Source organism: Hemitrygon akajei, chromosome 9 (assembly GCF_048418815.1).
Source record: "Hemitrygon akajei chromosome 9, sHemAka1.3, whole genome shotgun sequence".
Lineage (NCBI taxonomy): Eukaryota > Metazoa > Chordata > Chondrichthyes > Myliobatiformes > Dasyatidae > Hemitrygon > Hemitrygon akajei.
Genome location: NC_133132.1, coordinates 94,835,200 through 94,857,744, shown reverse-complemented (window position 1 = coordinate 94,857,744; position 22,545 = coordinate 94,835,200). Strand labels below are relative to the sequence as shown.

General features: G+C 42.4%; 1 protein-coding gene across 1 annotated transcript in view; it reads right to left on the bottom strand.

The window, feature by feature from the left end:
- khdrbs2 (KH domain containing, RNA binding, signal transduction associated 2) overlaps nucleotides 1-22,545 on the bottom strand; it is a 489,568-nt gene that overhangs the window by 287,286 nt on the left and 179,737 nt on the right. Inside the window, exon 3 of the mRNA XM_073056524.1 lies at nucleotides 10,213-10,329. Within this exon, the coding sequence (XP_072912625.1) occupies nucleotides 10,213-10,329 (117 nt within the window). The remainder of the gene's footprint in view (nucleotides 1-10,212; nucleotides 10,330-22,545) is intronic.

The following is a 22,545-nucleotide window of genomic DNA, read 5'->3' as shown; positions in this document are numbered from 1 at the left end:
TGATCAGATCAGGATGGAGGAGTTTAGGGACCAGGTGAGATCATCGGAAATGTGGACACCAAGGAATTTGAAGCTTGACACACGCTCCACTGCAGCTCTATTGATGTAGATGGGGACATGAGTGTGGCTCCCAGCATGCCTGAAGTCTAAAATGATCTCCTTGGTCTTCTGGGTGTTAAGGGCCAGGTTGTTGTCGGCACACCACGTGGCCAGGTGCTGGATCTCATCCCTATAGGCCGTCTCGTCATTCCCTGTGATCAGGCCAACCTGATAGGGAGGTTTTCTAGTGCTGTACACTGGGGTTTAAACTGAAGTCACAGGGGGCTGGGAAGCAGAGTGCCAGAACAGACAGTGGAGTGGTTGTGGAGAAAAACTACATATAAAGTCAGGAATCAAAAGGTTGAGAATGATCGGGCTAATATTCTGGATTCCGTACTGGATGCAGCGATTCAGATCTATGGGTTTACTATACACTGTCAGGATAGATCTACAGAGTCTCTCAAAAGCAGAGGTGGAGGAGTATGCCTCATGATCAACTCTTCTTGGTGCACAAATATATCAGTGCTGTCACAATTCTGGTCACCAGACCTGGAATGTCTAGCAGTAAAGTGTCGTCCTTTTTACCTCCCACAGGAGTTCTCCAGGGTCATTCTGGTAGCAGTTTACATTCCACCTCAGGCCAATGTCAAGCAGGCTTTAGATGATCTGAGCAATGGGATCAACATGCACGAAACATCTTTACCATCATTTTGGGAGATTTTAACCAGGCCAGTCTGAAAAATATCACTAAGCAATTACCATCAACAGATCACTTACAATACCAGAGGAAACAACACAATGGACCATTGTTACACTGCATCAAGAATGCCTACCGTGCTATTCCACACCCTCACTTCGGGAAGTCTGATCACCTGGCTGTACTTCTACTCCCTGAGTATAGGCAGAGACTGAAGACTGCAGCACCGGTAGTGAGGACCAAGAAGGTTTGGACAAGGGAAGCACAAGAGCACCTACAGGATTGCTTTGAATCGGTGGACTGGATTGTATTCAGGGATTCATCTTCAAACCTGGATGAGTATGCTGTAGTTGTTACCAACTTCATTAAAACCTGTGTGGATGAGTGGATGCCTACAAAGACTTACCGTACATTCCCAAACCAAAAGCCGTGGATGAACCAGGAGGTACATCGTCCACTGAAGGCTAGATCTGTGGCATTCAAGTATGGCAACCCAGGTCTGTACCAGATGAGTTGCGGAGGGCTTGTTCAAAGGTGAAGGGACAATTTCGAACGAGGTTGGCGGCGACATTGGATGCACGGCAACTCTGGCAGGAACTGCAGGACATTACTTCCTGCAAAGCGAAACCCAATAGTATGCTTCACTACCAGATGAACACACCTTCTATGCCTGCTTTGAAAGGGAGAACACAACTACAGCTGTGAAGATCCCTGCTACACCTGATGACCCTGTTGGCCTCAGAGGCCAACGTTAGGCTGTCTTTAAAGAGAGTGACCCCCCACAAGGCGGGAGGTCCCGATGGAGTACCTGGTAAGGCTCTGAAAACCTGTGCCAACAAACTGGCGGGAGTATTCAAGGACATTTTCAACCTCTCACTGCCACGGGCAGAAGTTCCCACTTGCTTCAAAAAGACAACAATTATACCAGTGCCTAAGAATAATAATGTGAGCTGCCTTAACGACTATCGCCTGGTAGCAGTGATGAAATGCTTTGAGAGTTTGCTCATGACTAGACTGAACTCTTGTCTCAGCAAGGACCTGGACCCATTGCAGTTTGCTTATCGCCACAATATGTCAACAGCAGATGCAATCTCAATGGCTCTTCACACGGCTTTAGACCACCTGGACAACTCAAACTTCTATGTCAGAATGCTGTTCATTGACTATAGCTCAGCATTTAATACCATCATTCCCATAATCCTGATTGAGAAGTTGCAGAACCTGGGCCTCTGTACCTCCCTCTGCAATTGGATCCTCAACTTCCTAACCGGAAGACCACAATTTGTGTGGATTGGTGATAATATCTTCTCCTCGCTGACAATCAACACTGGTGCACCTCAGGGGTGTGTGCTTAGCACACTGCTCTACTCTCTCTAAACCCATGACTATGTGGCTAGGCATAGCTCAAATACCATCTATAAATTTGCTGATGATACAACCATTGTTCGTAGAATCTCAGGTGGTGACGAGAGGGTGTACAGGAGTGAAATATGCCAACTGGTGGGGTGGTGCCACAGTAACAACCTGGCACTCAAGATCAGTAAGACGAAAAAGCTGATTGTGGACTTCAGGAAGGGTAAGACGAAGGAACACATACCAATCCTCATAGAGGGATCTGAAGTGGGGAGAGTGAGCAGTTTCAAGTTCCTGGGTGTTAAGATCTCTGAGGATCTAATCTGGTCCCAACATATCTATGTAGTTTTAAAGAAGGCAAGACAGCAGCTATACTTCATTAGGAGTTTGAAGAGATTTGGTATGTCAACAAATACACTCAAAAACTTCTATAGATGTACTGTGGAGAGCATTCTGAGATGCTGCATCACTGTCTGGTATGGGGGAAGGATAGCTACTGCACAGGACCAAAAGAAATTGCAGAGGTTTGTAAATCTTGTCAGTTCAATCTTGGGTACCAGCCTACAAAGTACCCAGGACATCTTCAGGGAGCTGTGTCTCAGAAAAGCAGAGTCCATTATTAAAGACCTCCAGCACCCAGGGCATGCCCTTTTCTCACTGTTACCATCAGGTAGGAGGTACAGAAGCCTGAAGGCTCACACTCAGTGATTCAGGAACAGCTTCTTCCCCTCTGCCATCCGATTCCTAAATGGACATTGAACTCTTGGAAATAGCTCACTTTTTAAAACATATTTCTGTTTTTTGCATGTCTTAAAAATCTATTCAATATATGTATACTGTAAATGATTTACTTATTTATTGTTATTTTTATTTTATTTATTTATTTTTTCTTTCTTCTAGATTATGTATTGCATTGAACTGCTGCTACTAAGTTAACAAGCTTCACGTCACATGCCGGTGATAATAAACCTGATTCTGATTTTAATGCAAGGAGCATTATAGGAAAGGCAAATGAGCTTAAGGCATGAATCAACAAGTGAAATTATGATACTGTAGCTATTAGTGAGACGGTTGCAGTATGGGCAGTACCAGCAGCTCAATATTCCAGGTTCTGTTGTTTTAAACGTGAAAGAACGGGAGGGATTAAAGCGGGGAGGGATGGCATTAATAGTCAGGGAAAATATCATGGCAGTGCTCAATCAGAACAGACTGAAGAACGTGTTTCTCGAGGCTATATGGGTGGAACTGAGGAATAAGAAACAGATAACTACGTTAAGGGGATTATATTATACACCACCCAATAGTCAGCAGGATTTAGAGAAGCAAATTTGTAGAGAGATTGCAAGCTGTTGCAAGAAACATAAGGTTGTGATAGTGGGTGATTTGAACTTTCCAAATATCGAATGGGCTGGATGGGAAAGAGTTTGCCAAATGAATTCAGGAAAGTTTCCTTAATCAGTACATGAAGTCTCAATGAGAGCAAATGCAAGATACTAGATCTCCTAATAGGGAATGAAACGAGGCAGGTTACAGACGTTGGTGTAGGGGACTACTTTGCTCCTAATAGGGAATGAAACGAGGCAGGTTACAGACGTTGGTGTAGGGGACTACTTTGCTCCTAATAGGGAATGAAACAAGGCAGGTTACAGACGTTGGTGTAGGGGACTACTTTGCTCCTAGGGATCATAATACCATTAAGTTTCAAGCTAATTATGGAAAGGGATAGGCCTGGTCACCAGGTTGAGATTCAAAATGGGAAAAAGGCGAATTTGATTGTATCGGAAAGGATTGGGCATAAGCACGCTCACAACTTACTTAATTCTAACCCATATAAGCCTTTGGGATGTGGGAGGATACAGAGCACATGGAGGAAACTCAACGGGTCATGGGGAGAACGTACATTCTCCTTAAAGACAACGATGCAAATTGAACCAATTGCCCGTGCTATAAGGCGTTACGCTAAACTCTACACTACTATGCCACCTATTTAAAATGGGAACTGAACCAATTGCCATTTCCCTTGTGGGGAAGAGTGGGCTTTTTCTAATCTTCTCCAAGGTCATGACAGTAGATCAGGAGGATGCCGGAGAAATTCCAGTTGTATGTGTGGAAAGAAAAATACTACTCTAATTTCAAACTTCTTACTTAAACATCAATATTTTAGCTTAAAGGGTGATGAAAAGGACATTTAAGGCAATCTTACACAGACACGAGTAACAGAAAAATGGAAGGTTATGTAGGAGGAAAGAGTTAGATTGATCTTGACAACGTACACAAAATGCTGGAGGAACTCAGCAGGCCAGACAGCAACTATGGAAAAGAGTAAACAGTCAACGTCTCAGGCCGAGACCCTTCATCAATGTTGGCACAACATCTCAGGCCCTGTACTGTGCTAAATTTCCATGTTCTAATATCTGGCATTCTCTACCTCAGAATTGTGGCTAGTGCACTAGAAGTACTTAAAGTGAAGGTAGATGAATTTTTGGAAGATCTGGGAACTGAGGACTAAGAGGATCTGGCACAGGAAGAGGAGTTGAGGCCTTGGGTAGATCAAACTTTGAAAGGCAGGCAGCCATTGAGGAGCTAGGTAGACTTCTCCAATTTTCCTGAGTAACTGCAGTAAGTGGGCTTCAAAGGGCTAAATGAAATTTACCTAGTTCGTTGCTTGGTTGACCATCTTTGTCCTAGAACATAAACATGAGACTCTACAAATGCTAGAAATCCAGAGTAACACATACAAAATACTGGAGGAACTCAGCAGACGAAGCAGCACCTATGGACAGGAATAGATAGTCGATGTTTCAGGCTCAAAATGTTGACTGTTTACTCCTCTCAACAGATGATGCCTGAACTGCTGAGTTTCTCCAGCATTTGGTCTTTGTCCTAGAACAACTAGGTTGAGAAGGCCACTGTTGATTACACACCTCCATAGCAATCATGGTTGTTACATCTTTACTTCTCTCTGTTGTTATCAACAGTCTTGATATAATGTCAGAAAGAAGGCACCTCCGATCGACAGAGTCCCCTCAGTACTGCATTGGAATGGACATCCGGATCTTTATCCAACTGTATAAGATTAATCTGAGATTAACTTTATTTTTCACATATACATTGAAACATAGAGGGAAGTAGATCATTTGCATCAACGACCAACACAGTTCGAATATGGACTGGGGTAGCCTGCTAGTATCACCAAGATTCCCACTTCTTTCTCAATCTACAAGACTCGTTCACAATTCTAAGCAGAAGAATCACAAACCAGGAAATGCTGGAATGATGCAGTACGTCAGGTTTATCTAAATGAATATAAGCAAAACTGAGGAGTTTCATGCTGTCATGATCTTATAATTACTGATTATTTAATTAACTGAATTCAATTCCTCTAATCTTTCGTTTAATTCTCCGGATTACTTGTTGAGTGTCTTCACACCTACATTCCCATTTCTGAAAATAAATAAACGATTAGGGAAAACAAATTAGGAATTCAAAGAAAGAGAAAGATTGATTTGAAATATATTGAACACTTGTACACTCCGGCAGCTCATCCCACACTCATACCACCCTCTGAGTGGTGAAGATCCCTCTCAGATTCCCCTAAAATATTTCACCTTTCACCCTAAACCTACTTCTAGTTCTAGTCTTCCCCAAACTGAGGAGAAAAACTGAGCATTTACCCGATCGATACCTCTCATAATTTTGAATACCTCTATGAGATCTCCCCTCATTCTCCTAAACTCCAGGGAATAAAGTCCAAACCAATTCAACCATTCCCTATAACTCAGGTCTTCAAGTCCCATCAACATCCTTGTAAAATTTCTCCACACTCTTTCAAGTTTACTGATATCTTTCCAGTAGGTAGGTGACTGGAACTGCACACAGTGCAATGCACGTCCTCCCGGGGTTACAATCACCCAACTAACGGACACCATACGTATCTGAATGGTGGACCGGTTGGATGGATACAGATGGAATTCCTGGGCAATGGCATTTCCTATTGGGCAAGAATGGGGCATTTCTGTGTGCTTTCCTGCCCACCAACACCCCTACCAACCACCCTGCCACAGTCGTGGGCTGGGTGAAGCCAAGCAGAACTGGAGGCACTGAGCAGATTCACTCACTGAGTCAGTGAGAAGGGCTAAAGACCGCTCTGCCCTTGCCTGCCTGCTGTCCCATCACGTGCTCTTTCTGTGATCTTTTCCCACACACTGCTCTTGTTCACTTTCAACTCCCAGTCAGTTCCAGTTCTCAGAAATGGAACCCTGGTCATAACCCGGGGACTGCCTGTACCATTATATTCCTATTCCTCTCTTGCTTCCACACCCTCCCCTACTATGTGTCTCTTTTGTTACACAGGGTCTAACTATTCACCTCATCTTTAGGATGGGTTTGGGAATCAAGGAAACCCATGTGATCAGAGGCAGAACACGCAAACGCCACACAGACAGTGCCAGAGGTCAGGATTGAACCTCAGTTGCTGGAGCTATGAGGCAGAAACTCTACTTTAAACTGAGAAACAAGAGCGGCACGTTAATGTAGTGGTTAACATAATGCTTTACAGCACCAGCATTCGGGGTTTAATTCACACCAGTGTCTGCAGAAGTTTGCACATTCTCCCCATCACTTCGTAGGTTTCCTCTGGGTGCTCTAGTTTCCTCCCACGTTCCAAAGACATTTCTGTTCTGTGGTGCTCTTTGACTATGACGTACAGGTGAGTAAGTTGTAGTCATGTTATGTTGGGGCCAGAAGCATGACAACACTTGAAGGCTGGGTTGGTCACTGACGCAAGCATTATATTTCACTGCCAGTTTTGATGTTTCAATGTACATGTAACAAACAAAGTTAAACTTTTTCTTTATAAATGTTCCACCCCTGGAGCAATGGCTGGCACAGCTTGTGAGAAAGAGAGTGCCTCTCCTTGCCTAGGTTAGTCTCTAGAGTCAGGTCCACAGAAGACATTTTGAAAACAGCATACCCCCACTGTTTGGGTAACAGAAATTAATTCTTACGAAGTTCACAAATCACTGCCAACAAAAATGAGATACAGAATAAAGATTCACTCTTACAGAATTTATGTGAGGCAAAAGCTAACTAAATAAACACAAATTGAGAAAAAACAAATATTAAAAATAAGAGATTCTGCAAATGCTGGAAATCTAGAGTAACACACACAAAATGCTGGAGGAACGCAGCAGGTCAGTGAGCATCTATGGAGGGGTAAAAAGAGTCAACGTTTTGGGTTGAGCCCTCCATCAGGACCACAGCCACATGTCCTTCATGGGAGTCCTGATCAAGGGTCTCAACCTGAAAGTCAACTCCTTATTTTTCGCCATAGTTGACTCTTTATTCCTTTCCATAGATGTTGCCTGACATGCTAAGTCTCTCCACGAAACAAATACAGTCAGCCCTCCTTATCCGTGGGGGATTGGTTCCGGGATCCCTCACGGATACCAAAATTCGTGGATGCTCAAGTCCCTTTTTCAACCTCAGTCTGGGGGTCCTTAGGACCCAGCGGAACCCCACACCTTATTTAACCTGTCTCAGTGTGGTGGACATTAGGACCCGGCGCCAGAGCTCTGAATGCGCAGTGTTTCTGTTCACGAAAATAATCACGATCACGATTGAAAATAAAGTGGAAATAATAAAGTGATCGGAAAGAGGTGAAACACCATCAGTAATTGGAAAAGCATAAGGCTACGTCGGTCAACGATCAGAACAATTTTAAAGGATAAAGTGAGAAAGGCCCTGCCCCGATGAAAGCTACAATTATTACTAAGCAACGCAGTGGTTTAATTATTGGGTTTTGGGGTTTTGAGTTTTTGATCCTCCACATCAACCCGGCACAGTGGAGAGCGCACTAGGGAGCGATCTGTCCCGAGTCCAGAGAACTTCCGTTCCTGAGCCCGGCGCTGAAACATACGTTCTTAAGTGTTTTATATGCATAGGAAGGCAAAATATATACTATATACTAAGACAAACGTTTGACTAACTGACGCTAAATAATACCGGATGTACCTGTTCCGACTTACTTAGTAAGAGAACTTCCGATTTTTTTCGATCCCGATAACCCACGCAAATCCTCCCACTTCTCTCTGCTATCAACTGGCTGGCCAGCCTGGCTGAGAATATAGACACTGTCCTGAGTTTCAGGACCTTGGTCTGATGCCATTACCCACTTTGGCACATCATAGCAAACAATAATAGACTGGAACATTGTGTTGTCAAATCTGACTGATTGTCTGACTACTAGATTCATGGCATGCTTCGCCTGATCGTTAACTCTGTCTGGAAAATCTCCTTAATGAGAATTATATGAAGACTCTTACAAGGGGTGTAAAGATGATTAAACCCATAATTCCAAAGGTCAGATGCTTACATTTCTTCTGGGCCATTATCTGAAAGCTGCCGTTTAACTGAGAACTATTAAACTGTTTACCATCACTGCAAAGAGTTCATTGAGAAATGAAGAGGCTTTAGACATCTGTTTGCAAAGGGCTCTCCTGCAATGAATGGTTGCACTTCAGTGCCAAGCTTCTGAACTGCTCAACCTTTCCAATTCTGATCAGTCGGAAGCATCAGTTACGTGAAATTGCTGAATTCCACATGAGTTCGGGAAGACTGCCTTGTGTAAGTTGTTCTTCAAGCTTACGTTATATTTCACTAAAACCACGCAGAAGGTCACGGAGACATAGGATAGAGCGACATTTGTAAGTTAAAGTGACAGGCAACTGGAAGCTCAGGATCGCCCTTGGGCAAGAGCAATACGGATGAGCAATACATACTGGCCTTGTCAGTGATGCTCACTTACTGAGAAATGAGGACCACAGGTTATAGTCTATCTCTCCCACATCAACACCAGATGGAGAGGACCCAGCAGAGGACAGCGGTAAGGCAGAGCAGTAGGCCAGACTCTCAGATTTAACTGGAGTCCTGTTAGCCACATAAACAAAAAAATGCTATGATCTCCATGAAATACACTGTCGAGTTTTACTAGGTAAACAGAACCAAAGACTGATGATGTTAGCTTAAATATTTGCTGTTCAGAGAATGTTTCCAAACAGCTCTTGTAGCTGAATTATTTTTGACAACTTAATGGCACAAGTTTAGAAAGGTAATTTTAACATCGAAATATTTATTCATTTGTGGAACAGTTCCACCTCAGCTCATACAAACATTTATGTTTGCAAACCATTCAACATTTCTCCCTCACTCTCCCCTCTATCAGATTCATTCTTCTTTTAACCTTTTCCACCTAATCGTCTCTCACTTTCTCCCTTCATCCCCTCTTCCCCCACCCAGTTCATTTCATCTATCACCTTCTCCTTTCATCCCCACTTCCCCCACCCAGCTCATTTCATCTCTCACCTTCCAGATTGGATTCTTTCCCTACCCCCGTGTTCTATTTCTGCTTCCTTTCCAGTCCGGATGAAAGGTCTCATCGCAAAACATTGACTCTTTCTCTAGCTGCTGTCTGATCTACAGTATTGTGTGTGTGCAACTCTTGATTTCCACCGTCAGCAGAATCTCATGTTTAAAAAAAAATTCACTCATTTGGAACCACCTATTGTTTGTTCTTGCTCCTCACAATCCTCCTCTCCTGTTTCAACTGGCTATCCTTTGTCTACCCTTTCTGTCCAGGTGAAGGGTCTCAACCTGCAACTTCAACTGTCCATGTCCATCCATAGGTGCTGCCAGTCCTGCTGAGTTCCACATTTCTTACTTCAGATTCCAGCATCTGCAATCTATGGTTCCCACTGAAAATCTGGGCATACCAGAAAACTGTAAACACAAGAGATTCTGTAAATCTTGATTAACACGCACAAAAAGCTGGGGGTGATCGGTCCTTCATTTGTAAGTGTGTTCAAGGTTACGCAGAGAAGGTAGGAGAGTGGGGTTGAGAGGAACCCCATGATGGAATGGCCAAATGGCCAAATTCTGCTCTATATTTTATGGCCTAAAATGCTGGAAGAACAGCACATCAGACAATGTCTATGGAGAGGAATAAATTGTCGATGTTTCGGGCTGAGACCATTTATCAGGTTTGAAAATTGGTCTGTTTTGGAAAGGGAAGGTCACATTCACAGAAAAGAACCATTGCTCTAATTTGCCGTCAGACATGGCCTCACCTTGGCTTTATCCCTCATTGATCCTTTGCCCAGGATGGACATTTTTGCTCCTGTTTCTTCCTGTAGCCTCTTCAGTGAATTGCCTCGAGGTCCCAGCAACTTCCCCACAAAATTGAACTGCAAAAAAGAGAAAAATCGTTTTTCACACATTGGAAGATCTCAGCTGAAAGATTTTGGGATTTAAGCTAGCGCTCAAATTGGCCCATGGATGACAAAGTACAACCTTGATTGTATGAAAATAATCTTCCACAGAACAAAACGCAAAGACCGTCATTTCAAAATCACTTCTGATAACTCCTGAAAATGGACTGGCCAGCAGTCAACATTGTAGACAATGTCTAGGTATTCACAAGGTACTTTCAAAGTTCAAACAGTCAAAGTAAACTTATTATCAAAGTACCTTCAGATTCATTTCTTGCAGGCGTTACAGGAAAATGCAAAAGAATTTGTGGAAAAACTATGAACAACAAAAAATGACAATCATTGTGCAAAAGAGAACAAATCATGCAAATATTAAAAATATTAGAGACTACCAGGGTCACTTAACATTCTTCCATACAATCCCTGTAACCCATTCCCTTTCCAATACATCACACCACCAGATCTTGCACTCTTCCTCTGGTCTACTCGCCCACTCCTAATTGATTGAGGTTGGCACCTTTCCTGATCTGACCAATCAGCCCAGAGAGTACAGCCTGTGCACCATGGGCCCAATAACCTGACCTCACACCAGTGTCCTCAGCCAGAGTCATCTCCTGAGGCAGAGGAGAGGCCTCAGGTGCTATATACATCACTGATGGCTGCTTTCACTACCAAAGTGAAAAATAAAACTTATTAAGAAAATGTCATGGTATGAGATTAAACTAGACAGAAATAATAATAACTCCAGTAATCCAGCACCCATGGGACTTTGCTGGTGCTTGCCTAGCAATACTTCTGGGCCATTAGATTTTATTCCTGTTAATACCCAACAAACATTTTTATTTTAGGTTATCTCATGTTTATGGTTTTTACCTACCTAAGCTTGAAAGTGTGCAGAGAAAATTTACAGTACAAGGATTTTTCTGGGACTTAAGGACCTGAGTTATAGAGGAAGGCTGAATACAGTAGGTTAGGACTTTATTCCCTGAAATGCAGGGGAATAAGGGGAGACTTTACCGAGGTGTTCAGAATTATGAGAGATAAAGATAGGGTGAATACATGCAGGCTTTCCCCCTTCAGGTAGGATGAGCCTAGAACTAGAGGTTAAGGTGAAAGGACTTGGTGCAGGTAGATGGGATTAAATAGAAGATTAGGTCAACATGGATTAAGTGAGCCAAGGGGTCTGTTTCTCTGCTATCGTACTCTATGACTCTTCCATTGACAGCATGGGTTACTTCCAGATGCTCCCTTATCCCAAAGGAGTGTGTGTTGGTAGGTTAATGGATATATTAACACTTACACTTATGACTGTGTGGCCACGCTCAACTCCAATGCCATTTTCAAGTTTGCTGACAACAACACTGTTGTTGGCCATATCAAAGGTGATGACAAATCAGTATTTAGGAGGGAGATTTAAAATCTGTCTGAATGATCCCACAACAACAACCTCGCACTCAATGTTCAGCAAGACCAAGGAGATGATTATTGACTTCAGGAGGAGGAAACCAGAGGTCCATGCGCCAGTCCTCATTGGAGATCAGAGGTGGAAAGGGTCAGCAACTTTAAATTCCTCAGTGTTAACATTTTGAAGGACCTGACATGGGCCCAGCATGTAAGTGTAATTATGAAGAAAGCACAGCAGCACCTCTACTTCCTTAGGAGTTTATGAAGATTCAGCATGATATCTAAAACTTTTACAAACTTCTGTAGATGTGTAGCGATTGCATCACAGCCTGGTATGGAAGCTCTAATGCCCTTGAATGGAAAACCCTTCACAAAGTAGTGGGTACGGCCCTGCCCATCATGGGTAAAGCCCTCCATTGAGCACATCTACACGGAGCGTTGTCACGGGGAAGTAGCATCCATCATCAAGGAATACCACCACCCAGGTCATGCTCCCTTCTCGCTGCTGCCATTATGAAGTTCCAGGAGCCTCAAGACTTACACCACCAGGTTCAGAAACGGTTTGTAGAGACTTGGGCTATTTTGAGGCTTTTGGAATTTGGAGTGAGTGAGTTAGTGAGTGTGTGTGTGTATCTTTTGAAAGAGAATTAGACAACTGTTCAAACAGCAATGTTAACACTGTTACACTATTGGAGGGTAAGAGGACCGGACAGTTCCAGCCATGGAACCAGAGTCCTTTCAGTGCATGGAAAGTTGTAACCCATAATGCTTAAATGCTGGCATTTGCCGCAAGGGCAAGGTTGACTTGTATCTATGAGAAGTAGATCAATGTTTCATACAAACCACACCATTATTATATGACTCATTCTGTCTCTAAGTTCATCTGCTGCCAGTGATAAAACAGACATAATAAGTTAAGGGTATGATTGATGGATCTGGAATAATCCTAACAAACCTTGAGGCAAAAAACAAACCATTCCAATTTTTAAAATAGCCCAGCTCGCATATCGCAAGATAGCAACAATGAACTCAACTAAATCAATTTTGCACACTCACTATGCTGCTTTAGAGCGAAAAAAATACTGGCTTATCACACAGAGAAGCAGATTGGCTATTTTTTAACCTTGCAATTTAAAGGGTGTAACAATCCAGATCTTCCAATGAGAAGCCAGCAGTTCTGCTTGGAGCAAAACACAAAATGCTGGAGGATCTCAGCAGGTCAGGCAGCATCTATGGGGAGGAATAAACAGTTGATGGTTCAGTTCGAGATCTTTCATCAGGGGGGCAGAAGACAGAATAAGAAGATGGGGTGAGGTGATGGAGTACAAGATGGCCAGAGATAAGATCAGGTGAGGTGGGTGGGTAGGAGAGGGGGAATGAAGTAAGAAGCTGGAAGGTGATGGGTAGAAGAAGTAAATGACTGAAGAAGGAATCTGACAGGAGATGAACTAGAAGTGGAAATAGAAAAAGAGAGGAGGAGGGAGGGTGGAGATATTACTGAAAGTTAAAGAAATCGATGTTCATGCCATCAAGTTGGAGGCTATTAAGCTGGAATATGAAATGTTGCTCCCCCAACCTCAGTTTGGCCTCATCATACCAGTAGATGTCACAGCCAATGGAATGCACCCGAGGGACAGTCAACTGTGGTACAACAGGGAACAGGGGGTAGTATGCACAGTAAGATCCAACAGCAGCAGTACAAGAAACCAAGGGATTGCTTACTCATGACACCAACCAGAAGCTAAGTCCTGGCACCGACTTAGGGATAAATCCTACACTCATCAGATTTGTGCCAATTGATCCGCTCCACCTGCCACACGACACTATCACGGCACGGCCCAGACATCTGACCTTAGGCTCCTGACTCCGTGGATTGGCAGTTCAGGGCTGGGAGCGGGTTAGTCACAGTTCAGGCAGGGACCATTGTCTGTGTTAAGTCCAATGGAATGCTCTATCTCCTTAGTAATCAGTGTGGGGCTCAGTGTAAGGGAATGGGAATATGGTTCTTAGATTAAGGAGGTTTGGCTTATAACAAACACACCACCAAAGATCTACAGATGTGCTGTTCAAAGTGTCCTGACTGGTTACATCATGGCCTGGTTCATCTATCTGAATGCACAGGAACCAAAGAAACTACGGTCAGTATTTAAATCAGCCCAATACTTCACAGGCACACTCTTCCCCGCCATCTGCCGTATATACAAGATACTGCCTCAAGAAGGAAACGTCCGTGATCAAAGATCCCTACTATTTTTGCTAAGTGATCTTTTTGCAGTGACCAGCAGGCAGGGGGTTTGAAAGGGAGAATGAAACTACACCTGTAGATAGATAGATAGATAGATAGATAGATAGATACTCCCAACCGCACATACTGAGGTCTATCTGTACAAATCCCTGCTGCATCTGATGAGGCGTCAGGCCCTGATAGGTCTCTGAAAACCTATGCCAACCAACTGGCAGGTCTGAGTAAGAACATCTTCAATCTCTCCCTGAGGTAGTTGGCAGGGCACACCTGCGTCAACAAGACAACAATCATATCAGTGCCTAAGAAGAGCAGGGTGAGCTGCCTCAATGACTACTGCCCAATGCCACTCACACCTACTGTGATGAAGCCCTTTGAGAGGATGGTCAGGGCCAGAATGAACTTCTGCCTAAGCAGGGGCCTGAACTAGCTGCAATTTGCCCATTGCCACAATACATCTACAGCAGATGCCATCTCTCTGGCTCTCCACTCAATCTTGGACCACGTGGACAACAGTAATTCCTACGTCAGTCTGCTGCTTATTGATTACAGCGCAGCATTCAACACAATCGTATCCTCAGACCAAATCAATAAACTCCAAAGCATGGGGCTCTGTTCCTCCATCTGAAACTGCACCTTTGACTCACTAACCAGGAGACCACAGTCTGAGTGGATAGAAATAATATCTCCTCCTTGTTGACAATCAACACTGGCACCTCAAGGATGTATGCTTAGCACTCTGCTCTACTCTCTCTACATCTACGTTTGTGTGGTTAGGCACAACTCAAACGACACTATCAATTTGCTGGTGCCACAATTATTGTTGGCAGAGTTTCAGATGGTGACGAGGAGGCATACAGGAACACAATAGATCAGCTGGTTAAGTGGTGTTGCAACAATAAACTTGCACTCAACATCAGTAAGACCAAGAACTTCAGGAAGGGGAAGTCAAGGGAACACACACCAGTCCTATCAAGAGATCACCAGTGGTAAGTGTGAGCAGTTTCAAATTTCTGGGTGTTAACATATCTGAAGATCTATGCTGGGCCCAACATATTGATGCAATTTCAAAGAAGGCAACACAGTGGCTATATTTCATGAGGATTTTGAGGAGACTTGGTATGTCACCAATGGCACTGGCAAGTTTCTACAAATGTACTGTGGAGAGCATTCTAACTGGTGGTTTCACCACCTGGTATGGAGGGGACACTACACAGGATTGGAAAAAGCTGCAGAAAATTGTAAACTCAGCCAGCTCTGTCTTGGGCACTAGAGCATCAAGAACATCTTCAAAAGGCGATGGCTCAAAATCGCAGGAGAATGTGAGCCAATGTTCGACTCCATTTCGCCAGTTAAAGCTTCCATTATTCACTGACTGAAGCGACAAGGGAGATTGCAACATGGAGGTGAATGAGGAAACTTAGAGATTGTTTGGGTGCTTCAGTGCTCTGCAGTCTCCGAGAGGAATTCGGGAGACAGAGACAACGTGTGCGAATTTCGTGGTGAGAAGCCTGCGGGACGAGGCTTAAGCCGTTGCTTGACTCCATTTCACTGATGAAAGATTCCACTGCTTGCTGCTTGAATTGACAAGGGGGACAGAAGCATCGAGGCGAGTGTGGTGGGTGAGTGCCGGCTGCCTGTCTTTTGGTGGCTCTGCTATGGAGAGGGAAAGATCCACCTTTGGGCCCGCACAGTTTTGCCCAGGTTTTCTGCGTTTTGGATACGGACTTGGGCTACAGACTTTTTTTTTCAGTCTTACATTTTTTTAATAACCAGTGTTTTTCACAGGCTCTATCTCAGTTTTTTTTGTACGGATATGGGGATTTGGGGGTCAATGTGCCTGTTCTGTTCATTTATTTGTGCAGGAGGGGGGATTTGGGGGTTGATGTGTCTGTTCCATTGTTGTTTGTATTTTGTGCACGGAGGGGGATTTGGGGGGTTGATGACTGTGCTGCCTTTCTTTTCTTTCTTGGTTTCATAGCTACCCAGAAAAGAAGAACTTCAGGTTGTACAGTTTGAAAAATAAATGAACCTTTGAATCTTTGAAATTGGGGCTGAATGGAAAAATGGATCAATCACGATGAAATGGTGGAGCAGGCTCAATGGGCCAAATGGTCTAAATCTGCTCCTGTATCTATCATTAAGGATCCCCATCATCCCTCTTCTCGTCAGGGAGCGGGTACAGGAGCCTGAAGACACACACTCAACATTTCAAGAACAATTTCTTTCCCCTCTCCCATCAGATTTCTGAATGAACAGTGAACACTGCCTCACCATTTTTTCCTCTTTTTTGCACAACTTATTTAATTCATTGTTTTATTTATATACTTACTGTAATTTACAGCTCTTTTTTAGTATCTATTGCGATGTACTGATTTTTCAAAGCAACAAACTTCACGATATTAAATCTGATTCTGAGGTTCAGAAGCCTTGTCCCACACCACCAGCTTCGAGAACAGCTACCTCCCTTCAATCATTTAGCTCTTGAATCAACCTGTCCCGCCAGTAAAGCAACAGTAGGACCACTTTGCACTTCACTGCATTTTGTTTTACTCCCATTGTATTCATTCTTGTAAAAAGTGTATAATTGATGTTTTTCTTGTGAATGTTACATAGCTGATACCATATGCCTTTGATGCTGTTGAATGTAGGTTTATCACTGCACCTATGTAATTGTGGTATGTTAATAAATTCAACTTTGACTTTGTTATGGGGCAAAGGCAGGTAAATAGAGAGAGTCAAGGGGGAGAATGCCTTTCTACAGATATCATTGAAACTTTCTCACTGGATGATTCCTGATACATAACGGCTTGCTATGACTACTGCTCTGCTCGTGACTGCATTAAACTGCAGAGAGCTGTGAACACAGCTCAACACATCACAGGAATGAGCCTCCCCTCTATGGACTGTGTCTCACTGCTGCAGTAAAGCAGCCAGGGCAATCAAAGACCCCCACTCATTCCGTCCATTCTATCTTCTCCTCTCTCCCATTGGGCTGAAGATACAAATGGCTGAAAGCACGTACCAGATTCTCCAAGAACACTAGCCTTTTGTTTCTATCCCACTATTCTCAGACTATTGAATGCACCTCTTGTACAGTAGGATGGACTCCTGGCTTCACAATCGACTCATTGTGATCATGCACTTTGCTATTCTCCTGCACTGCACTTTTTTGGTGGCTTTTACACTTCTAATCTGCATTGTTATTGTTTTACCTTATTCTACCTCAGTGTACTGTATAATGACTTGATTTGTATAAAAAGCAAGCGAGACAATCTTTTCACTGTAACTTGGTGCATGTGGCAATAATAAGCCAACACTAATAAACCAATAGTAATATACATTTTTGTCAAGGCAGCCACCGGGAATAAAAGTTGCTCAAACAGAGACCAACAAAGGTTCAAAGGTCCAATTTAATGTCAGAGAAATGTATACAATTTACATCCTGAAATGCTTTTTCTTTGCAAACATCCACAAAAACAGAGGAGTGCCCCAAATAATGAACGAGAGTTAAACATAAGAACCCCGGGGGGACGTCACGTGATGACGTAGGATTGAGACGTGGAAATCCAGCTCTCCCGTAAAAAAACAGTAAAATAATGTTTAAGTGAAGAAAAGTTAGTAAATACTTTTTAAAAATTACTTATAAACTACTCAGGATTGTCTTAAGATATGTCTCCTAAACAGAAGCAGTAGAAAACTACTACTTTGAAGACAACACAAGTTGGAAAAGAATCAAGGCCGGCCGCCATGAAAGAGCCTCGGGCTCAAGTGCATTTTACCTCCGGCGATACAGAACAGGAAACTGCAGCAACATCAACCGTCTCCAAAAAAAAAGAGCAACAGGAATTGCGCATGCGTGAAGGAAGGGGCATGCGCAAACACGAGCAACCCAAACTACAAATCCCAGCTATGATCGGAACTGAAAGTGAAAGCGAATATGAGGTGGAATCAGATTCTCTGGATAAATCAGACGAAGATGAAGAGACAAAGAAGAGCAACAGGAAGAGGTTGGAGGTGATATTGGAGACATTAAAAAAATCTTTGGTACAAATAATGCATGAATTAAAAGCATTAAAAGTAATTAAAGATAATAAAAATATGAAGATTATGTTTGATAAAATGATGAAAAGACAGGACAAAATGGACAAGAAAATTAAAAACGGAAGAAACAACGGGAGACACCATTGATAGAGTGAATAAAATGGAAGATAATATTTCTGCCTGGACAACAGAAATAAAACGGTTGTTGGAAAATGTGGATGTACTTGAAAATTTTAGCAGATGAAATAATATTAAGATTGTTGGACTTAAAGAAGGTATAGAGGGAGAGGATCCAATAAAATTTTTTCAAAAATAGATTCCGGAAATTTTGGAAATGGAAGAAGGAACCCAGATAATTGAAATTGAAAGGGCTCACAGAATCTTAAGACCAAGACCTCAAGTTGATCAAAACCCACAATCAATCTTGATAAAATGCTTAAGATATTAAGATAAAGAAAAGATCCTGAAGGCAGCTGCCCAACGTGCCAGAAAGAGAAACGGGCCATTGATGATAGAAGGGAAAACAGTTCTTTTCTATCCTGATATAAGTTATGACCTTTTGAAGAGAAAGAAGGAATTTAACCCAGCGAAAAAGTTTTATGGGAAAAGGGTTATAAATTTATATTGTGCCACCCGGCAACCGTGATAATTTTTTTGGATGATGGAAAAAGAAGATTTCGTACTGATTATCGGGATGCAGAAGAATTTGCACAAGAACTCCCAAATATTCGCTAACCACAGCCAAAGATTTAAAAGTGAAACAGATTAAAGATGAAGACATGGACAGTGAATGGAGTTGATGGATGTTTAAGGACAGAAGAATATTTAAATATATTCTTAATTATATGATACAGGGGGAGAAAGGTAAAAATTTGAGAAATATTAATCGAGAGTAGTGATACTATTTTTTCTTCTCTTATATATACTTTTTTATGTTACGGGGGAGCTGCGGGAACTTCGGATCGATTGCTACGGGATTCACGTGTGTAATCATGGCGATTGCCGTGACCCGTACAACGGAGGGGGGTAATGTTGTGTTTTTTTTATTCACAACATTAGTAGGGGGGTATTTTGTTATTTTTTTCTTTATAATCTATTTTTGTTTAATCTTTCTTTCTTTGCCTGGACAATCGGGGGGGGGGGGGGGGGAGACACATAACAACACGGAGAATTTTAAAAAGATTCCCCAAGGTACTACAAAAGTTGTAAAGTTAGATATTACTATAGACTGGAGTAACCCTGTTAAAAATAATGACTAATTTACTGAATTTTTAAAGTTTTAATGTTAATGGGCTTAATGGACCAGTGAAAAGAAAAAGAATTTTAACAAACATTAAGAAAATGAAAATAGATATAGCTTTTTTACAAGAAACACACTTAACAGAGATAGAACATCAGAAATTAAAGAGAGATTGGGTCGGAAATGTTATTGCAGCTTCATGTAATTCAAAGGCGAGGGGAGTTGCAATTTTGGTTAATAAAACTTTACCAATTAAAATACAAAATGTATTAATTGATTACACTCTACTTGGTCTTGTTTTAAAATTCAACCTTTTTGGACAAATTTAAGAGTTTTATTGGAACAAATTATTGGAACACAACTTCCACATAATCCAACAGTATTTTTACTAGGCGATATTGAAGGGATAAAACCGAAATCCAAACTGAATAAATATCAGAAAGAATTCATAAAAATTGCATTGGCAGTAGCCAAAAGGCTATTGCAGTTACTTGGAAATCGGATTCATACTTAAGTATAGATCGTTGGAAGAATGAAATTTTCAGCTGCATTCCACTTGAAAAAATTACTTATAATTTAAGAGATAAATATGAAATATTTCTGAAAATTTGACGCCCTTATTTACAAAAGATAGGATTAAATATATAGGTGCTCCGAAGATAAAATTATTGGTTATTTGGGGAAAGAAATAAATATATATACTAAAGCTATTATGAACTCCATGGAGCATGTGGGGATCTTCTGATATCCAGGCATTCTTTCTTTCTTTTTTTTCTCTTTTTACAGGGATATGTTAGGGGGGAGGGGTTAAGGGGAGGGGGGAAGGGTTGATAAAAATTTTTTCCTTCTGTAACCATTTGAAAATTCAATTAAAAAAATTTATTAAAAAAACATAACCCCAAAGGCCCCCCAGCTCCCCTCCCTCACATAAGTGGCAGCAAGCAATGATTTTCCCACCCTCCACCAGCAAAAAAAAGCATCAGCACACACCACCAGGCACTCAAGCGTGAGCAAAGCAACAGCAAAGACACAGACTTGCAGTTACTCCAAAGACTTTGCATTTCACCCCACATTCGACGTACCATAGGCTCCCTCTCTCCCTAATAAGGGAGAAGGTGTCTCCGTTTTCCCCCAGCGAGCAGGGAGACATAGCAAACAACTCACTGTCTGTTACGTCGCTTTTTCTGAGCTCTGTTCCCAAAGATCCCAACAGCATCAGGTATAAAATCTGTATGGTACAGGAGTGTAGTGGTTACCATAATACTTTCCAGTGGCAGTGACAGGAAGAACTGTGTTCAGTTGCTGCCCGCTGTCTGTAAGGAGCTTGTGCGTTCTCCCCAGGTTCCTCCCACATTCCAACGACATACAGGTTATGGTGAGCAAGTTGTGTGCATGATATGTTGTCAACGGAAGCACGGCATGGCAAGAATTGTGGGCTGCCTCCAGTACCTCCTTGGACTGTGTTAGTCAAACGTTTGCACTGTATGTTTTGATGCACATCACAAGTAAAATTAATCTTTATCTATCTTCACAAAATCATATGATAGAATGAGGCTAATAGAGGTCGACCTGATTGGTTCCTGGAATCTGGAGGGGATATCCAGTGAAGCGAAGAAAACAAACCACTTCTGTTGAAAAATTTGCCAAAACCAACAATGGTCAAAAGACCATGATCGGCCATGTCACATGACAGCGCATAATGACAATTCAGTGGAGAGAGATGAGCAGATAGTATCTATACTCTCTGAAGTTTAGAAGGACAGAAAGCATTCTCTCAGAAACACAAATCCTTACAGAGACAAACAGTGGAGATGCAGGGTAGTGTTTCCCCTTGGCTGGGGTATCTAGAAAGGGGGGGGGGATATATTGGCACTCATAGTCTCAAACTTGAAGGCCAGCCATTCAGGAATGAGATGAGGAAAAATTTCTTCACAAAAAGGGCAGTGATTTTTTACAATGCTCCATGCTCAGGAACGGAATATATCTAAGATAGGATGATGCATTTTCAGGTATTACAGAGTCAAAGGACATGAGGGAAGCATGGGGAAGTGATGCTGTGCCGAAAGCTCAGCCATGATGTTACTGATTGGTAGGGCAGATACAGGGCCCGAATGCTTTCTCCTGCTTCAGTGTCTCTCGTAGCTCACAGCTCAGCTTGCCAGGAATTTAATTAATGTTGGTGCGAGGATCAGAAAATGGCTGGAAGGTTTGCTGATTGAGGGGAATTTTAATTGTGACTGGTGTCTGTGAGCAGTAGCATTGTACTCAGAGTGGAAAGAGCTGATAGGAAGTGAAGGCTATTCAATTTAATGGTGAAGCAGAAACGACGGCTGATCACAATCCGCGTGCCCGTCACAAACTCCTCTGCACCCGGTCCAGGGTTGCCATCTCAGTACTTCAGGGAGACAAATCGCACTCCTGAGGACTCACGCTCAGAATCGGAATCAGGTTTATTATCACTGACACATTCTGTGTGGTGTTTTGCTCAGCAGTACAATGCAATACATAAAATAAATTACTATGCAAATCAATAAAAAAAATATAAAACCAAATAAATAAGTATGCTATGCAAAAGGAGAGCAAAATAGTGAAGTAGCATTCATGTAATTTCCTTTGGGATCAATAAAGGATTTATCTGTCTATGGGTGCAAACACCATTCAGAAATCTGATGGTGAGGATCCTGTGCACTGGCACCTCCAAACTGATGGTGAAGCAAACAAGCTCTCCATGGTACATCTGTATAATTTTGCTAGAGACTTCAGTGACATATGAAATCCCCTCAAACTCCTAATAAAATATAGCCACTGTATAACCGGAGGTGGTATTGCTTGGCTATAAAGTCAAACCCAAATCACATGTATCCTCTGAAATAACAGATCTGAGCATGGTTTCAAAGGAGTGCCTGAGTGTTATCCTTTACATATGCCAGTGCTTATCCACTGATGGTGAGGCTCTGAAATGTGCGTTAGAGCAAAGGATCCCGAGAACACAGATCCATGATTCCTTGAAAGTGGCATTATAAGAGGCCCATAAAGAGAGTGCGTGACATATTGGTTCACTGAGTACAGGAGTTGGAATGCTATGGTGAAGTTGGATAGATGTTGGTGAGGCTGAATTTAGAGTATTCTGTACATTTCAGCTCACCAATCAAGAGGAAAGGTATCAATAGCTTGAAAGAGTGCAAGGAAATTTTGCAAGGACTTGACCTGGGTTAAAGAGAAAGATGAATAGATCTGGACTTCATTCCTTGGAGCCTAGGAG